We start from the raw sequence: 15980 nt of genomic DNA on the forward strand, positions 1-15980 counted from the left end.
AATGAGATTTTTACACACGACAATTGTTACTCTAAAATACTTCACTGTGTTTGTTTGATCTAGGAGTTCCAGGAAGAAATCGCTCCTATTTACGAGGACGTTGTCCACATGAACCAGTTGGCATCCACTTTTGGTCCGCCTGAGCTCCAGCTCTCAACAAACAATCTGGAACGCATCGAAGATCTCAACACACGCTGGAAACTGTTGCAGGTACCCATGACGCTCTTTACAAAATTTGCTTTTGCAATATTGAGATACAGGGTGTGCTCAACTGCTCTTGTTACAACATTCCGTATTATGATATTTGGTATTGCAACATTTTTCGTCGCAGTGTTTTGTATTATGACGCTTCATGGTTATGACACATTCCAATGAATTATCAATACTGTACAGAAAGAGAAAGAGAACTAGTTACGCATGCTTGGCGGAAGAATACATTGGCAGAAAAATATAATTGTTGTGTGTCGCTACACTGAGGAAAGACAACGCCACTTTTGTTTTGTTTTTAATTAACTTTTGTACCTTGATTCTAGTCTCCCAGGTGTAAGGGAGGCTCTTCTGATGGCAGTGCATCACAGAAAAGGGATTTGAAAAGTTGAATGATATTCAACATGGTAAAAAAGGGCTGCTGGAGGTAGAGTCTGAGTGAGGCTGGACCACACGAAGTATAGAGTTGAATTATATTTATACAGCGCTTTTTCTCGAAAGACTCAAAGCGCTTTACATAGTGAAACCCATTATTTACATATTTTAAGCTACCTTTAAACCAGTGTGGCTGGAATTGGGAGCAGGTGGGCAACGTGTCTTGCTCAAAGGCACAACGGCAGTGACTAGGATGGCGGAAGCAGGGATCGAACCTGGAACCCTCAAGTTGTTGGCACGGTCACTCTACCAACCGAGCCACTCCGCCCCAAAGTATTCACTTCCGAATTACAAACCCTGTTTCCATGTGAGTTGGGAAATTGTGTTAGATGTAAATATAAATGGAATACAATGATTTGCAAATCATTTTCAACCCATATTCAGTTGAATATGCTAAAAAGACAACATATTTGATGTTCAAACCCATCCATCCATCCATCTTCTTCCGCTTATCCGAGGTCGGGTTGCGGGGGCAGCAGCCTAAGCACCGATCCGCCTGTCGATCTCACGATCCACTCTTCCCTCACTCGTGAACAAGACTCCGAGGTACTTGAACTCCTCCACTTGGGGTAAGATCTCCTCCCCAACCCGGAGATGGCACTCCACCCTTTTCCGGGCGAGAACTATGGACTCGGACTTGGAGGTGCTGATTCCCATCCCAGTCGCTTCACACTCGGCTGCGAACCGATCCAGTGAGAGCTGCAGATCCGGCCAGATGAAGCCATCAGGACCACATCATCTGCAAATAGCAGAGACCTAATCCTGCAGCCACCAAACCAGATACCCTCAACTCCCTGACTGCGCCTAGAAATTCTGTCTATAAAGGTTATGAACAGAATCGGTGACAAAGGGCAGCCTTGGCGGAGTCCAACCCTCACTGGAAACGGGTCCGACTTACTGCCGGCAATGCGGACCAAGCTCTGACACTGATTAGACAGGGAGCAGACCGCCACAATAAGACAGTCCGTCACCCCATACTCTCTGAGCACTCCCCACAGGACTTCCCGGGGTACACGGTCGAATGCCTTCTCCAAGTCCACAAAGCACATGTAGACTGGTTGGGCAAACTCCCATGCACCCTCAAGGACCCTGCCGAGAGTATAGAGCTGGTCCACAGTTCCATGACCAGGACGAAAACCACACTGTTCCTCCTGAATCCGAGGTTCAACTATCCGGCGTAGCCTCCTCTCCAGTACACCTGAATAGACCTTACCGGGAAGGCTGAGGAGTGTGATCCCACGATAGTTGGAACACACCCGCCGGTGCCCCTTCTTAAAGGGAGGAACCACCACCCCGGTCTGCCAATCCAGAGGTACCGCCCCCGATGTCCACGCGATGTTGCAGAGTCTTGTCAACCAAGACAGCCCCACAACATCCAGAGCCTTAAGGAACTCCGGGCGGATCTCATCCACCCCCGAGGCCTTGCCACAGAGGAGCTTTTTAACTACCTCGGCAACCTCAGCCCCAGAAATAGAAGAGCCCACCACAGATTCCCCAGGCACTGCTTCCTCATAGGAAGACGTGCGGGTAGGATTGAGGAGGTCTTCGAAGTATTCCCTCCACCGATCCACAACACCCGCAGTCGAGGTCAGCAGAACACCAACCCCACCATACACGGTGTTGACATTGCACTGCTTCCCCTTCCTGAGGCGGAAGATGGTGGTCCAGAATCGCTTCTAAGCCGCCCGGAAGTCGTTTTCCATGGCTTCCCCGAACTCCTCCCATGTCCGAGTTTTTGCCTCCGCGACCGCTGAAGCCGCACACCACTTGGCCTGTCGGTACCTGTCTGCTGCCTCCGGAGTCCTATGAGCCAAAAGAGCCCGATACGACTCTTTCTTCAGCTTGACGGCATCCCTTACCGCTGGTGTCCACCAATGGGTTCTAGGATTACCGCCACGACAGGCACCAACCACCTTGCGGCCACAGCTCCAATCGGCCGTGTCGACAATAGAGGTACGGAACATCATCCACTCGGACTCAATGTCCAGCGCCTCCCTCGTGACATGTTCAAAGTTCTTCTGGAGGTGGGAATTGAAACTCTCTCTGACAGGAGACTCTGCCAGACGTTCCCAGCAAACCCTCACAATGCATTTGGGCCTGCCAGGTCTGTCCGGCATCCTCCCCCACCATCGCAGCCAACTCACCACCAGGTGGTGATCGGTAGAAAGCTCCTCCCCTCTCTTCACCCGAGTGTCCAAAACATGAGGCCGCAAATCCGATGACACAACTACAAAGTCGATCATGGAACTGCGGCCTAGGGTGTCCTGGTGCCAAGTGCACATATGGACACCCTTATGTTTGAACATGGTGTTTGTTATTGACAATCTGTGACGAGCACAAAAATCCAATAACAAAATACCACTCGGGTTCAGATCCGGGCGGCCATTCTTCCCAATCACGCCTCTCCAGGTTTCACTGTCGTTGCCAACATGAGCGTTAAAGTCCCCCAGTAGAACGAGGGAATCACCCGGGGTAGCACTCTCCAGTACTCCCTCGAGCGAATTCAAAAAGGGTGGGTACTCTGAGCTGCCGCTTGGCGCGTAAGCGCAAACAACAGTCAGGACCCGTCACCCCACCCGAAGGCGGAGGGAAGCTACCCTCTCGTCCACCGGGTTGAACTCCAACATGGCAACAAGAATTGCCACCCCAGCCCGTTGCCTCTCGCTGCCGGCAATGCCTGAGTGGAAGAGAGTCCAGCCCCTCTCAAGAGAACTGGTTCCAGAGCCCTTGCTGTGCGTCGAAGTGAGTCCGACTATATCTAGCCGGAACTTCTCCACCTCACACACTAGCTCAGGCTCCTTCCCCCCCAGCGAGGTGACGTTCCACCTTCCAAGAGCTAGCTTATGTAGCCGAGGATCGGACCGCCAAGTGCCCTGCCTTCGACTTCCGCCCAGCTCACACTGCACCCGACCTCTATGGCCCCTGCTATGGGTGGTGAGCCCATTGGAGGGGGGACCCACGTTGCCTCTTCGGGCTGTGCCCGGCCGGGCCCCATGGGGACAGGCCCGGCCACCAGGCGCTCGCCATCGTGCCCCACCTCCGGGCCCGGCTCCAGAGGGGGGCCCCGGCGACCCGCGTCCGGGCAAAGGAAATCTGGGTCCCCTGTTCGTGTTCTTCATAGAGGTCTTCGAGCTGCTCTTTGTCGTATCCCTCACCTAGGACCATCACCTAGGATGTTCAAACTGATAAAAAAATGTTTTTTGCAAATAATCATTAACTTTAGAATTTGATGCCAGCAACACGTGACAAAGAAGTTGGAAAAGGTGGCAATAAATAGTGATAAAGTTGAGGAATGCTCATCAAACACTTATTTGGAACATCCCACAGGTGTGCAGGCAAATTGGGAACAGGTGGGTGCCATGATTGGGTATAAAAACAGCTTCCCAAAAATGCTCAGTCTTTTACAAGAAAGGATGAGGCGAGGTACACCCCTTTGTCCACAACTGCGTGTGCAAATAGTCAAACAGTTTAAGAACAACGTTTCTCAAAGTGCAATTGCAAGAAATTGAGGGATTTCAACATCTACGGTCCATAATATCATCAAAAGTTTCAGAGAATTTGGAGAAATCACTCCACGTAAGCGGCATGGCCAGAAACCAACATTGAATGACCGTGACCTTCGATCCTTCAGACGGCACTGTATCAAAAACCGACATCAATCTCTAAAGGATATCACCACATGGGCTCAGGAACACTTCAGAAAACCACTGTCACTAAATACAGTTCGTCGCTACATCTGTAAGTGCAAGTTAAAGTTGTACTATGCAAAGCGAAAGCCATTTATCAACAACATCCAGAAACGCCCCGGCTTCTCTGGGCTCGAGATCTTTTAAGATGGAGTCATGCAAAGTGGAAAAGTGTTCTGTGGTCTGACGAGTCCACATTTCAAATTGTTTTTGGAAATATTCGACATCGTGTCATCCGAAGGGGAAGCGAACCATCCAGACTGTTATCGACGCAAAGTTGAAAAGCCAGCATCTGTGATGGTATGGGGGTGCATTAATGCCCAAGGCATGGGTAACTTACACATCTGTGAAGGCACCATTAATGCTGAAAGGTACATACAGGTTTTGGAACAACATATGCTGCCATCTAAGCGCCGTCTTTTTCATGGAAGCCCCTGCTTATTTCAGCAAGACAATGCCGAGCCACATTCAGCACGTGTTACAACAGCGTGGCTTCGTAAAAAAAGAGTGCCCGCTTTCAGCCCAGACCTGTCTCCCATCGAAAATGTGTGGCGCATTATGTAGCGTAAAATACGACAGCGGAGACCCCGGACTGTTGAACGACTGAAGCTCTACATAAAACAAGAATGGGAAAGAATTCCACTTTCAAAGCTTCAACAATTAGTTTCCTCAGTTCCCAATCGTTTATAGAGTGTTGTTAAAAGAAAAGGTGATGTAACACAGTGGTGAACATGCCCTTTCCCAACTACTTTGGCACGTGTTGCAGCCATGAAAGTTAATTATTATTTGCAAAAAAAAATAAAGTTTATGAGTTTGAACATCAAATATCTTGTCTTTGTAGTGCATTCAATTGAATATGGGTTGAAAAGGATTTGCAAATCATTGTATTCCGTTTACATTTACATCTAACACAATTTCCCAACTCATATGGAAACGGGGTTTGTATATTTAAACCATGTGACTAAATGCAATTACTTCTACTAGCAGCAATCGTGACCCTGAGCTATAGTAGGCCTTAAGTTATTATAAACGTAAAATGAAATGCAGAATTGTTAGGTTTTGACACTGTTGAGTTCCCCAGGAGATGGTTGGAGACACTTTAGCTTGCTTAAAGAAAGTTGCTGTTTGTGTTGCTCATTGTGTGTTTGTTGTGCTGTCATTTTTGCGTTCGCACCATTATTGTTTTTCGTGGATCCTTCCAGATGCACCATCACAAAACCAAGACAGCCCCATTAACGCATCTTGGGTGTTCTGAAGTGAGGTGCCTTTGTCGAGATTGCGCTTCAATATAGCCCAGATCGTATTTGTGTGCTGCATTTTTAACAATATAACAAAACAATTGGAACATATGACGCTATGAATATGGAGGGAAATGGTACCGGTACATGCAAAAACCTCATTTAAGTAGGGCAGTTTGCACCACTTTTGCACTTGTTATCAGTAGATCACACGCAACAAGGCCACAGACAATTTTATAGTTTGCACATGCTATTTCGCACTTGTTGTTTGGATTTTAGTAAATCGGGCTTTCAGTACTTTCTTTAAGGCACATGACTCGTTTGTGGGTTTCATTGAAACGTAAGTCATCTATGGGGTTCAGAGTGTTTGCTGGTTGGTAGGGAATCAGACAACCCTTTCCCTCAACAAAACAAACATATAACCTTTATTTGATGCGTTTTTCTGGATTTATTTTCCATTACATTACATTATCCATTATCCAAATGATGGACGAAACTTTTTCTTGCTGCTCATCAGTGGTGTTTTTTCCAGGGGCGTGTGTGTGTGTGTGTGTGTGTGTGTGTGTGTGTGTGTGTGTGTGTGTGTGTGTGTGTGTGTGTGTGTGTGTGTGTGCGTGTGTGTGTGTGTGCGTGTGTGTGTGTGTGTGTGTGTGTGTGTGTGTGTGTGTGTGTGTGTGTGCCTGACAGAGATGGACGGAGCCCTGACATAACTTTACTCCAATCATCACAGTCTTTTCTGAATAGAACAAAGATGATTTGCCAGCACAATTGCACCAAATTCCTTTTGCTTTTATTTATTTGTACAAGCAGGTTACTATGGATACAAGAAAAAAACAACTGGACATCAAATGGATTAAGTGAGGTGAACATAAAGGAACAATCATGTGTGTTAGTTTAATGTCCTCATCTTTAACTCATCACACATGACACTCATCCCCTCTACAGCTAATGAGGCCTTCTTCTTGGTGTTAAAGAGGGAAGATGGATGGTTAATTAGCTGAGCCCTCCACTCAAGATGGATTACAACGTGGTCGATCACGGAAAAGACGAGACGCTTTTGATGATTCACGCTTTTTTTCAACACCCGAATACAAAAATGTGGTAATCAGCTTGAAGTACCTCGTGTCGCTCGGGGACATATTGGGATTAATACAGACAGCCTCTGCAGGGGACCACGCCCTCGTGCGTCAGATGGCTTTGCATCAACTCACATCCCGTTTGAAAGGTTTTAATTTCATGACAAATATTACTGCAATTGTGTGCAGCAATTTCCGCACTCTGTAACCGGCTGAATAATAATGATTACCTATGACTGCAAGCTCACTTTCAGAGATACAGCATGTTGAATATCCTGCAGGATGCTGAAAACCATTAGGCACCATCAAATCAAAACAGCAGTTTGCATTAGAAAATTAATCTCCATACTGATTTAGTCAACCATATTTTTATGTTATATAAGGGCAGAGAGGGGTTCTTAACATTTTTTACCTTGGGGCCCAACTTTTCAACTCCAGAGGGGCCTCCTGGCCAACTCAAATATTAACACTGAATTAAAGGCCTACTGAAACCCACTACTACCAACCACGCAGTCTGATAGTTTATACATCAATGATGAAATCTTAACATTGCAACACATGCCAATACGGCCGGGTTAGCTTACTAAAGTGCAATTTTAAATTTCGCGCAAAATATACTGCTGAAAACGTCTCCTACGATGACGTCAGCGCGTGACGTCACGGATTGTAGAGGACATTTTGGGACAGAATGGTGGCCAGCTATTAAGTCGTCTGTTTTCATCGCAAAATTCCACAGTATTCTGGACATCTGTGTTGGTGAATCTTTTGCAATTTGTTCAATGAACAATGGAGACAGCAAAGAAGAAAGCTGTAGGTGGGAAGCGGTGTATTGCGGCAGGTGTTGTGCCGGATAACGCACCCCCACCGTAGAATGCACCCCCTGACTGTTGTGCCGGATAACACAGCCGGTGTTTCATTGTTTACATTCCCGGAAGATGACAGTCAAGCTTTACCATTGGCCTGTGGAGAACTGGGACAACAGAGACTCTTACCAGGAGGACTTTGAGTTGGATGCGCAGACGCGGTACCGTGAGTACGCATGCAGCTGCGGCTTCCAAACATTGATCGTGCGTGCCGCTATGTGCATGTCACGTACGTAACTCTGGGGACTTTGGGGACTTTGGGGAAATATATGTGCTGTATGAACTTTGGGGAGGTGAACGGTACTTTGGGCTGTGGGATTGAGTGTGTTGTGCAGGTGTTTGAGTTGTATTGGCGGGTTATATGGACGGGAGGGGGGAGGTGTTTGTTATGCGGGATTAATTTGTGGCATATTAAATATAAGCCTGGTTGTGTTGTGGCTAATGTGTTTATTTACTGTTTTAGTCATTCCCAGCTGAATATCAGGTCCCACCCGCCTCTCACAGCATCTTCCCTATCTGAATCGCTCCCACTGCCCTCTAGTCCTTCATTCTCACTTTCCTCATCCACAAATCTTTCATCCTCGCTCAAATTAATGGGGAAATCGTCGCTTTCTCGGTCCGAATCGCTCTCGCTGCTGGTGGCCATGATTGTAAACAATGTGCAGATGTGAGGAGCTCCACAACCTGTGACGTCACGCATATCGTCTGCTACTTCCGGTACAGGCAAGGTTTTTTTATCAGCGACCAAAAGTTGCCAACTTTATCGTCGATGTTCTCTACTAAATCCTTTCAGCAAAAATATGGCAATATCGCGAAATGATCAAGTATGACACATAGAATGGACCTGCTATCCCCGTTTAAATAAGAAAATCGCATTTCAGTAGGCCTTTAATCATCTTACCACCTGACCTACTTTCGTTAACAACCTTGTCTAAGGATATGAAACCATGTGTTAATCACAGCTATTATTATTTAATTAACACTGAGGTAGGATTGTCCCGACACAAATATGTTGCTACCAGTACCAAAAAATGTTTTCAGTACTTTTGGATGCTTTTCAAAATAGAAGGGACTACAAAAAAAAAAATTTAATTTTAATAGTCTGCCATACTTTAGGATTAGGTTAGAATAGAATATAAAGTATTACTGACAATGTGTTAAATTTGTCATGATTTATGTTTGCTACATGGTCTGGCTTTAAGCGAAATGACTAAATTCTGAAAACAACACTATAGCTGAAACTATACCGATAAGACATGCAGCAGGTATAACACACATTGTTAAAGATAAAACACAAAGAGTAGGAATTTGTTACAAAATTCAGTCATTTCACTTGATTAGTTTGCGTTACGCGCACAGTTTTGACTGCGCTAATTATTGCCAACAAGCCAACCAGCTGTGTATGCATCTACATATCTAAATGTGCACAGGGGAAGCAAGTTAACTATATTACCTGTCGATCTGACTGTGTTATTTAATTGTTTAGCTAAGTTTGAAGCAAAGATTGTAATACTTCAATCATGCCACCTTTGGCGAGGTATGTTTTGATCGTGTTTTAAAACCTCATCTTTATCGATCATTTTGAAGCCCAAATACCTCCATATTGCACTTCATGCACTCTCTTTATTAACCAGTGGAATTGCCGGGTTTTGCCATTCTTCTTCTCAACACTGTTTCTTCTTGTTTGCGCTCTCGGCTCGGCGTGTGCGTGCTGACACACTCAACATCATGTGCCTCGGCTCTGTACGTCACCGCTTTCACTCCAATGATGTCGTCTCAGTTATCTGCACTAAAATGGAATAAATGCCCCCCGGTGTACGGGAGACACATGGCGTATGACCAGTAGTCGCATTTGAGAGTATGCATGGACACTTGGACTTAACATGTCTGTGTGAAAATACAAAAAAAAGGAACTATTTGAGAAATCAGACTAATTCAGTGCTGATTTAGATGTTCCTTAACACATGCATATTGAATAGGAATGAATAAAACAGTTTTTGTTTTGTACAGTATATGCAGGCCATATCAATGAATCAGCACCATTTGGATGTTGTAACTTTCTCAAAATAAACATGTTTTTTTTTTGTTAAAATTTAAATGATATTAAAACAAATAGAACCTGATCTACTAAAGGTTTTCTTGTATTAAGACTAGGGCTGTCAAACGATTAAAATATTGAATCTTGATTAATCGTAGTTTGTTCATAGTTAACTCAAAATTAATCGATATTAATTGCAGATAAATGTAATTTTTCATTATTAATAAGTGTACCCTAGACAGATATTTTTCATTTTTTTAATACCATGGATGGAGTTTACTTTAAAGGCCTACTGAAATGCGATTTTCTTATTCAAACGGGGATAGCAGGTCCATTCTATGTGTCATACTTGATCATTTCGCGATATTGTCATATTTTTGCTGAAAGGATTTAGTAGAGAACATCGACGATAAAGTTGGCAACTTTTGGTCGCTGATAAAAAAGCTTTGTCTGTACCGGAAGTAGCAGACGAGTAGCGTGACGTCACAGGTTGTGGAGCTCCTCACATCTGCACATTGTTTACAATCATGGCCACCATCAGCTAGAGCGATTCGGACCGAGAAAGCGACGATTTCCCCATTATTTTGAGCGAGGATGAAAGATTCGTGGATGAGGAAAGTGAGAGTGAAGGAGTAGAGGGCAGTGGGAGCGATTCAGATAGGGAAGATGCTGTGAGAGGCGGGTGGGACCTGATATTCAGCTGGGAATGACTAAAACAGTAAATAAACACAAGACCACAACACAACCAGGCTTATATTTAATATGCCACAAATTAATCTCGCATAACAAACACCTCCCCCCTCCCGTCCATATAACACCTGCACAACACACTCAATCCCACAGCCCAAAGTACCGTTCACCTCCCCAAAGTTCATACAGCACATATATTTCCCCAAAGTCCCCAAAGTTACGTACGTGACATGCACATAGCGGCACGCACGTACGGGCAAGCGATCAAATGTTTGGAAGCCGCAGCTGCATGCGTACTCACGGTACCGCGTCTGCGTATCCAACTCAAAGTCCTCCTGGTAAGAGTCTCTGTTGTGCCAGTTCTCCACAGGCCAATGGTAAAGCTTGACTGTCATCTTTCGGAATGTAAACAATGAAACACCGGCTGTGTTTGTGTTGTTGCTGCAGTCGGCCGCAATACACCGCTTCCCACCTACAGCTTTCTTCTTTGCTGTCTCCATTGTTCATTGAACAAATTGCAAAAGATTCACCAACACAGATGTCCAGAATACTGTGGAATTTTGCGATAAAAACAGACGACTTAATAGCTGGCCACCATGCTGTATCAAAATGTCCTCCACAATCCGTGACGTCACGCGCTGACGTCCTCATACCGAGACGCTTTCAGCAGGATATTTTGCGCGAAATTTAAAATTGCACTTTAGTTAGCTAACCCGGCCGTATTGGCATGTGTTGCAATGTTAAGATTTCATCATTGATATATAAACTGCAGTGTTTCCCACAGGGCAGGCATCTATTTGTGGTGGTGTGGTCGGGGGGCGGGGGGTGGCGGCGGCAGCGGCGATGACAAAGAAGAACGCGGAGTTGGAATATAATTACAACACTTTATGTACATATTTATATACAGATTTGAACAATTAGTTATTCACTGAAATATATTTATTAATTGTGGTTCTTACAAAAAATATATCTTATAAAATATAAAAGCTAAAATGTCTCTTAAAGCTCTGCCCCTTTAATTAGTGCATACTAAATAATTTAACTTTAGCCTACTACTACAACCATATTATTTACCAGCAACATAAAGTGAAACAGAGGCAGAGGTGTATGTTTTGTCGTGGTCCTCTCTATAAGGCACATAAGAATATAAATTAGGACCCTTTTCATGAGAAAAGTGCATTTCTGATCTGACCCTGCTTTATTTTTCAGTGTTTGCTGAGTCTCACCTGTTCCCTCCGCCCTAATTTTTCTACTTGCCCGACTTCTCAAATCTACTTGCCCCAATATTTTTACTTGTCCTGCCTAGGTTTTTTTATGGCTGTGTAGTGCTCATGGCTTATATCTTACTAAAATCCTTCCCGTTGACTATTTACAACACTACACAGTATTTATTATTATTATTATCTATAATTACATTTAAATGGCATTGCATACATGTAAAATTAAATGCTATTTCACATTATTTGACCAGTAGCAGTTACACCCATCTGAACAGGTCAGCCACCTGTTTAAAGCCCGATCACAGTTGAAATCTTGAAATGAAGGGCCTTTAATGGCCAAAACATTAACCTGGACAACATTTTAACAGCTGGTTGGCTCAGATGTTATTCTTTTCATTGCATTCACATGCTACAGTGGACAGTGGACATTTTAGCTTGAGTATTAATGTAGTATCTGAAGCACCGTCTCCACGTGTGTTTATTGACAACAGGGTTATAACCTGGACACGTTAGCTTGTCGGTATGAAAACTACTACGTGCGTCTTCCCCGGACCCAGAGTCAAACAGCGGCGGTGTTAATGAAGCAGCGTCAGGCTGCTCACCGTCAGTGAAACGCTCGGTGAAATCGCGGATTAACGTTAAATATATGACGAGCCGCGAGCGATGCAGCTATAACCTATCTACCTATAACCTATATTACACTCGTAATTTGATCCGGTCGGTTCGTTTTTCTTTTACTCCGTCGTCGTCTTCTTCTTCTTCTTCTTCTTCTGGTCCACCAGGTGAATTAAGTGCTATTGGCAGAGTTATAGGCTACCGCCACCTACTGCACCGGAGTTGTAACTACAAGGTACATTCACAGACAGTGTCCCATTGCTTTTATGAGCGGTCGAGCGAGTCAAAAGCCGAAAAATCCATTTGTGGCGGACGTAATTCTTTCGTGGCGGGCCGCCACAAATAAATGAATGTGTGGGAAACACTGAACTGCGTGGTCGGTAGTAGTGGGTTTCAGTAGGCCTTCAATGAAATGTTCGTTAAACATTATGCTTTTTTAAACAGCTCAACACAAAAAAGACATAAACACGCTTTTAAAGACAATTAAAAAAAATACCTGCTGTGTGTTGGTGTCTTGCCACATTTTGTATTTGGTAGAAATACAGAATTTGTATTCCTGCCGTAGAGGCACTTGCATACAGAGAAGGAGCTACACCATGTTTAAATACAAGTTTCACGCATTAATAACACACAATGTGGATTTTTACGATCATGCTTTGAATGTCAAAGATGTTTGGTGATGTAATGTAATCAGTGATATTTCTACCTGAATAAATGCTTCTGATATTTTGTACATTTCATGTTAATGGTATTTATATCTCTGCATGACAATGTTTGAACCTTCTCTGTTCATTATTAAAATGTAATTTTTAGGCTGCTAAACATTCTGTAATTGAGGACTATCAATCAGAACAAAATAATGTACACTTTATTTTAATGTGACAGAAAACATTTATTTAAGTAGAAATGTCACGGATTACATTACAAAACATCTTTGACAAAGTATGATCAAAATGTAAGACGATTTTTCTTTTTGTTGGTAGTTAGACCGGATTTGACACGTGTGTGATTGGTATGAGAAGAGGTATCTTGACATGTTTAGACGACATAAAAGTCTCCGATAAAAGTGACTGTAGACTTCCTGCTTACCGTCTTTTTTTTCTGCTCAGCTTTTATTACATTTTACTAAAGCAGCTGGTGTAACATAACACATTTTATGTTATCAATGCGCTAATCCAAACATTAACGTGAAGCTCTTCCTGTCTACAATTGGCATAGCGCGCCAGCACCCTTTCGCTCCAATGATGTCGTCTCACGATTTGTCATGGATTTTAAAATGGGATTAACAAAATGTACCCTTTTCTTTGTGCATTTCTGATCGCTATTTTCAAGCTTGTCGCTGAACATTAACTGAACGCCATTACATTTCCCACGGTACGGAATGGACCTAGTGTCAAAAAGGAGTGAGAATGCATGCGCCGTTAAAGGAACTTATAGTTAACGTGCTATTCCATCCATCCATCCATTTTGTTCCGCTTATCCGAGGTCGGGTCGCTGGGGCAGCAGCCGAAGTCTTCCCCGTGGCCTCCTAATGGTTGGACGTGCCCAAGACAACGGGGAGGCTTCCAAGTGGCATCTTGACCAGATGCCCGAACCACCTCATCTGGCTCCTCTCGATGTGGAGGAGCAGCGGCTTCCCGCGCGACTCCTCCTGGAGGACAGAGCTGCTCACCCTATCTCTAAGGGAGGGCACCGCCACCCTACAAAGGAAACTCATTTCGGCAGCTTGTACCCGTGATCATGTCCTTTAGTTAAAATTTGAGGCCTGCCCTGGCTAAATTGGGGCCCTAAGCAGAATTGTTACACTAGAGCAGGGGTGTCAAACTCAAATACAGAGTGGGCCAAAATTTAAAACTGAATAAAGCCGCGGGCCAAGGTTGAACAAATTAACCTTTTAATAGGAACCCAAACAAGTTTTGCATTAAATATTGAACAAGCAAGGCTTATATAACTTTATAGTGACATGCAAAATCGAGTTTCAAATAATAATAATAAAATATCAATGGCACATCAAATACATTTTAAATAAAAATTGAATTCCTCTTTTCTATTTGCAGCCTTCTGAGGTAAATATCAACATTAACTTTTTCCACAGGCTAATAAATTTGAAAATAGAATAACAATGAATAAAACAACCATTCAAGACTTTAAACTGCTCAGTTTGCAACACACTGATCTAATCTGATGTGCCCAAGCCAGATACCTGCCATCTTTTCTTGGATGCTAGTTCATTAATGTCAGGGCTCAGGCTCTGAGCTGAGGCAACCTTCATTATCGAACGAAGGTTTTCATCAGTCATTATATCTCGTCCACCCGGACCACAGTCTTGGGGGCGTGCCTTAAATGCACTGCCTTTAATGTACTCTATGAGCTGTCGTCACGTTCGCTTTTCATCCATTCTAACATCGGTCAGACCCAGTCACAAGATATGTGCGGCTTCTGTACGCACACACGAGTGAATGCAACGTATACTTCATCAACAGCGATACAGGTTACACTGAGGGTGCCAGTATAATAAACTGTAACACTGTTAGAAATATACGCCACATTGTAAATCCACACCAAACAAGAATGACAAACACATTTCGGGAGAACATCCGCACGGTAACACAACATAAACACAACAGAACAAATACCCAGAATCCTTTGCAGCACTAACTCTTCCGGGACGCTACAAAATATACCCCTGCTACCACCAAACCCCCTCCCCACACACACACACACACCTTGTAGCGTCCCGGAAGAGTTAGTGCTGCAAAGGGTTCTGGGTATTTGTTCTGTTGTGTTTATGTTGTGTTACGGTGCGGATGTTCTCCCAAAATGTGTTTGTCATTCTTGTTTGGTGTGGGTTCACAGAGTGGCGTATATTTCTAACAGTGTTAAAGTTTTTTATTTGGCTACCCTCAGTGTAACCTGTATCGCTGTTGATGAAGGATGTGTTGCATTCATTTGTGTGTGCGTGCAGAGGCTGCACATGTTATGTGACTGGGCCAGCACTCGTTGGACTAGCCGAAAAGCAGACGTGACGATTTTCGGGATGGGCGCTGAAGTTTGGAAGACTCCCGGAGTCCCGGGAGGGTTGCCAAGTATTAGAATTAGCAGTGAATGCGGTGTTACCGCGGCACCGCCACAATATATAATCGGCGGGCCAGCTTTAGTGTTAATTTGATATTGCCTCAAGGGCCAAGTGAAATTACACGGCGGGCCAAATTTGAGTTTGACACCCATGCACTAGAGGTATTCGTCAATCGAGCTACCATGGTGGTACATGAAATAGAGCCACATGACATTTCTGTCAATAGCATATTAACACAGAGCACATCACAGTGATTCAACCAAAAATATATCATTGAAAATAACATAAAAAATGTGTAGATAACAGTACTTTTAAGATTGAAGCTGAAATATCATCAAAAACAGTGGTACCTCGGCTTTCATACACCCAGGTTTTACTATGATTCGGTTCGGGGCAGTGTAGCTTGCTTGGTAGAACAGCCGTGCCAGCAACTTGAGGGTTCTAGGTTCGATTCCCGCTTCTGCCATACTAGTCACTGCTGTCTTGTCCCTGGGCAAGACACTGTACCCGCCTGCTCCCAGTGCCACCCACACTGGTTTAAATGTAGCTTAAAGATGTAGATAATAGATTTCACTACGCAAAGTGCTTTCAGTCTCTAGAGAAAAGCATTATATAAATATAATTCGCTTCACTAATTCACTTTTGGGCAAACTTTTCCACAACAAAAATATGTTTGGTTATTGTACTGTACAATAACTCAGTTTAAATAGGATTAAAACATGTTGATGACTGTGATTGAGTGAAAGTTCAATCAAAGTTAACGAGAGCCTCGGCATCCATGTTTCCAGCGTACCCAAAAATCAAGAGTAATGCCAGATGTCTTCAGTAGTTTTGTT

General features: G+C 44.0%; 1 protein-coding gene across 2 annotated transcripts in view; it reads left to right on the forward strand.

Annotated features, from left to right (window-relative positions):
• The window catches only part of dmd (dystrophin), a 586555-nt gene that overhangs the window by 468220 nt on the left and 102355 nt on the right, over positions 1 to 15980 (forward strand). For both annotated transcript variants that reach the window (XM_061978041.1, XM_061978050.1), the window contains one exon: positions 64 to 210. In XM_061978041.1, the coding sequence (XP_061834025.1) occupies positions 64 to 210 (147 nt within the window). The remainder of the gene's footprint in view (positions 1 to 63; positions 211 to 15980) is intronic.

This window comes from Nerophis lumbriciformis, linkage group LG01 (genome assembly GCF_033978685.3).
Source record: "Nerophis lumbriciformis linkage group LG01, RoL_Nlum_v2.1, whole genome shotgun sequence".
In the NCBI taxonomy this organism is placed as follows: Eukaryota; Metazoa; Chordata; class Actinopteri; order Syngnathiformes; family Syngnathidae; genus Nerophis; species Nerophis lumbriciformis.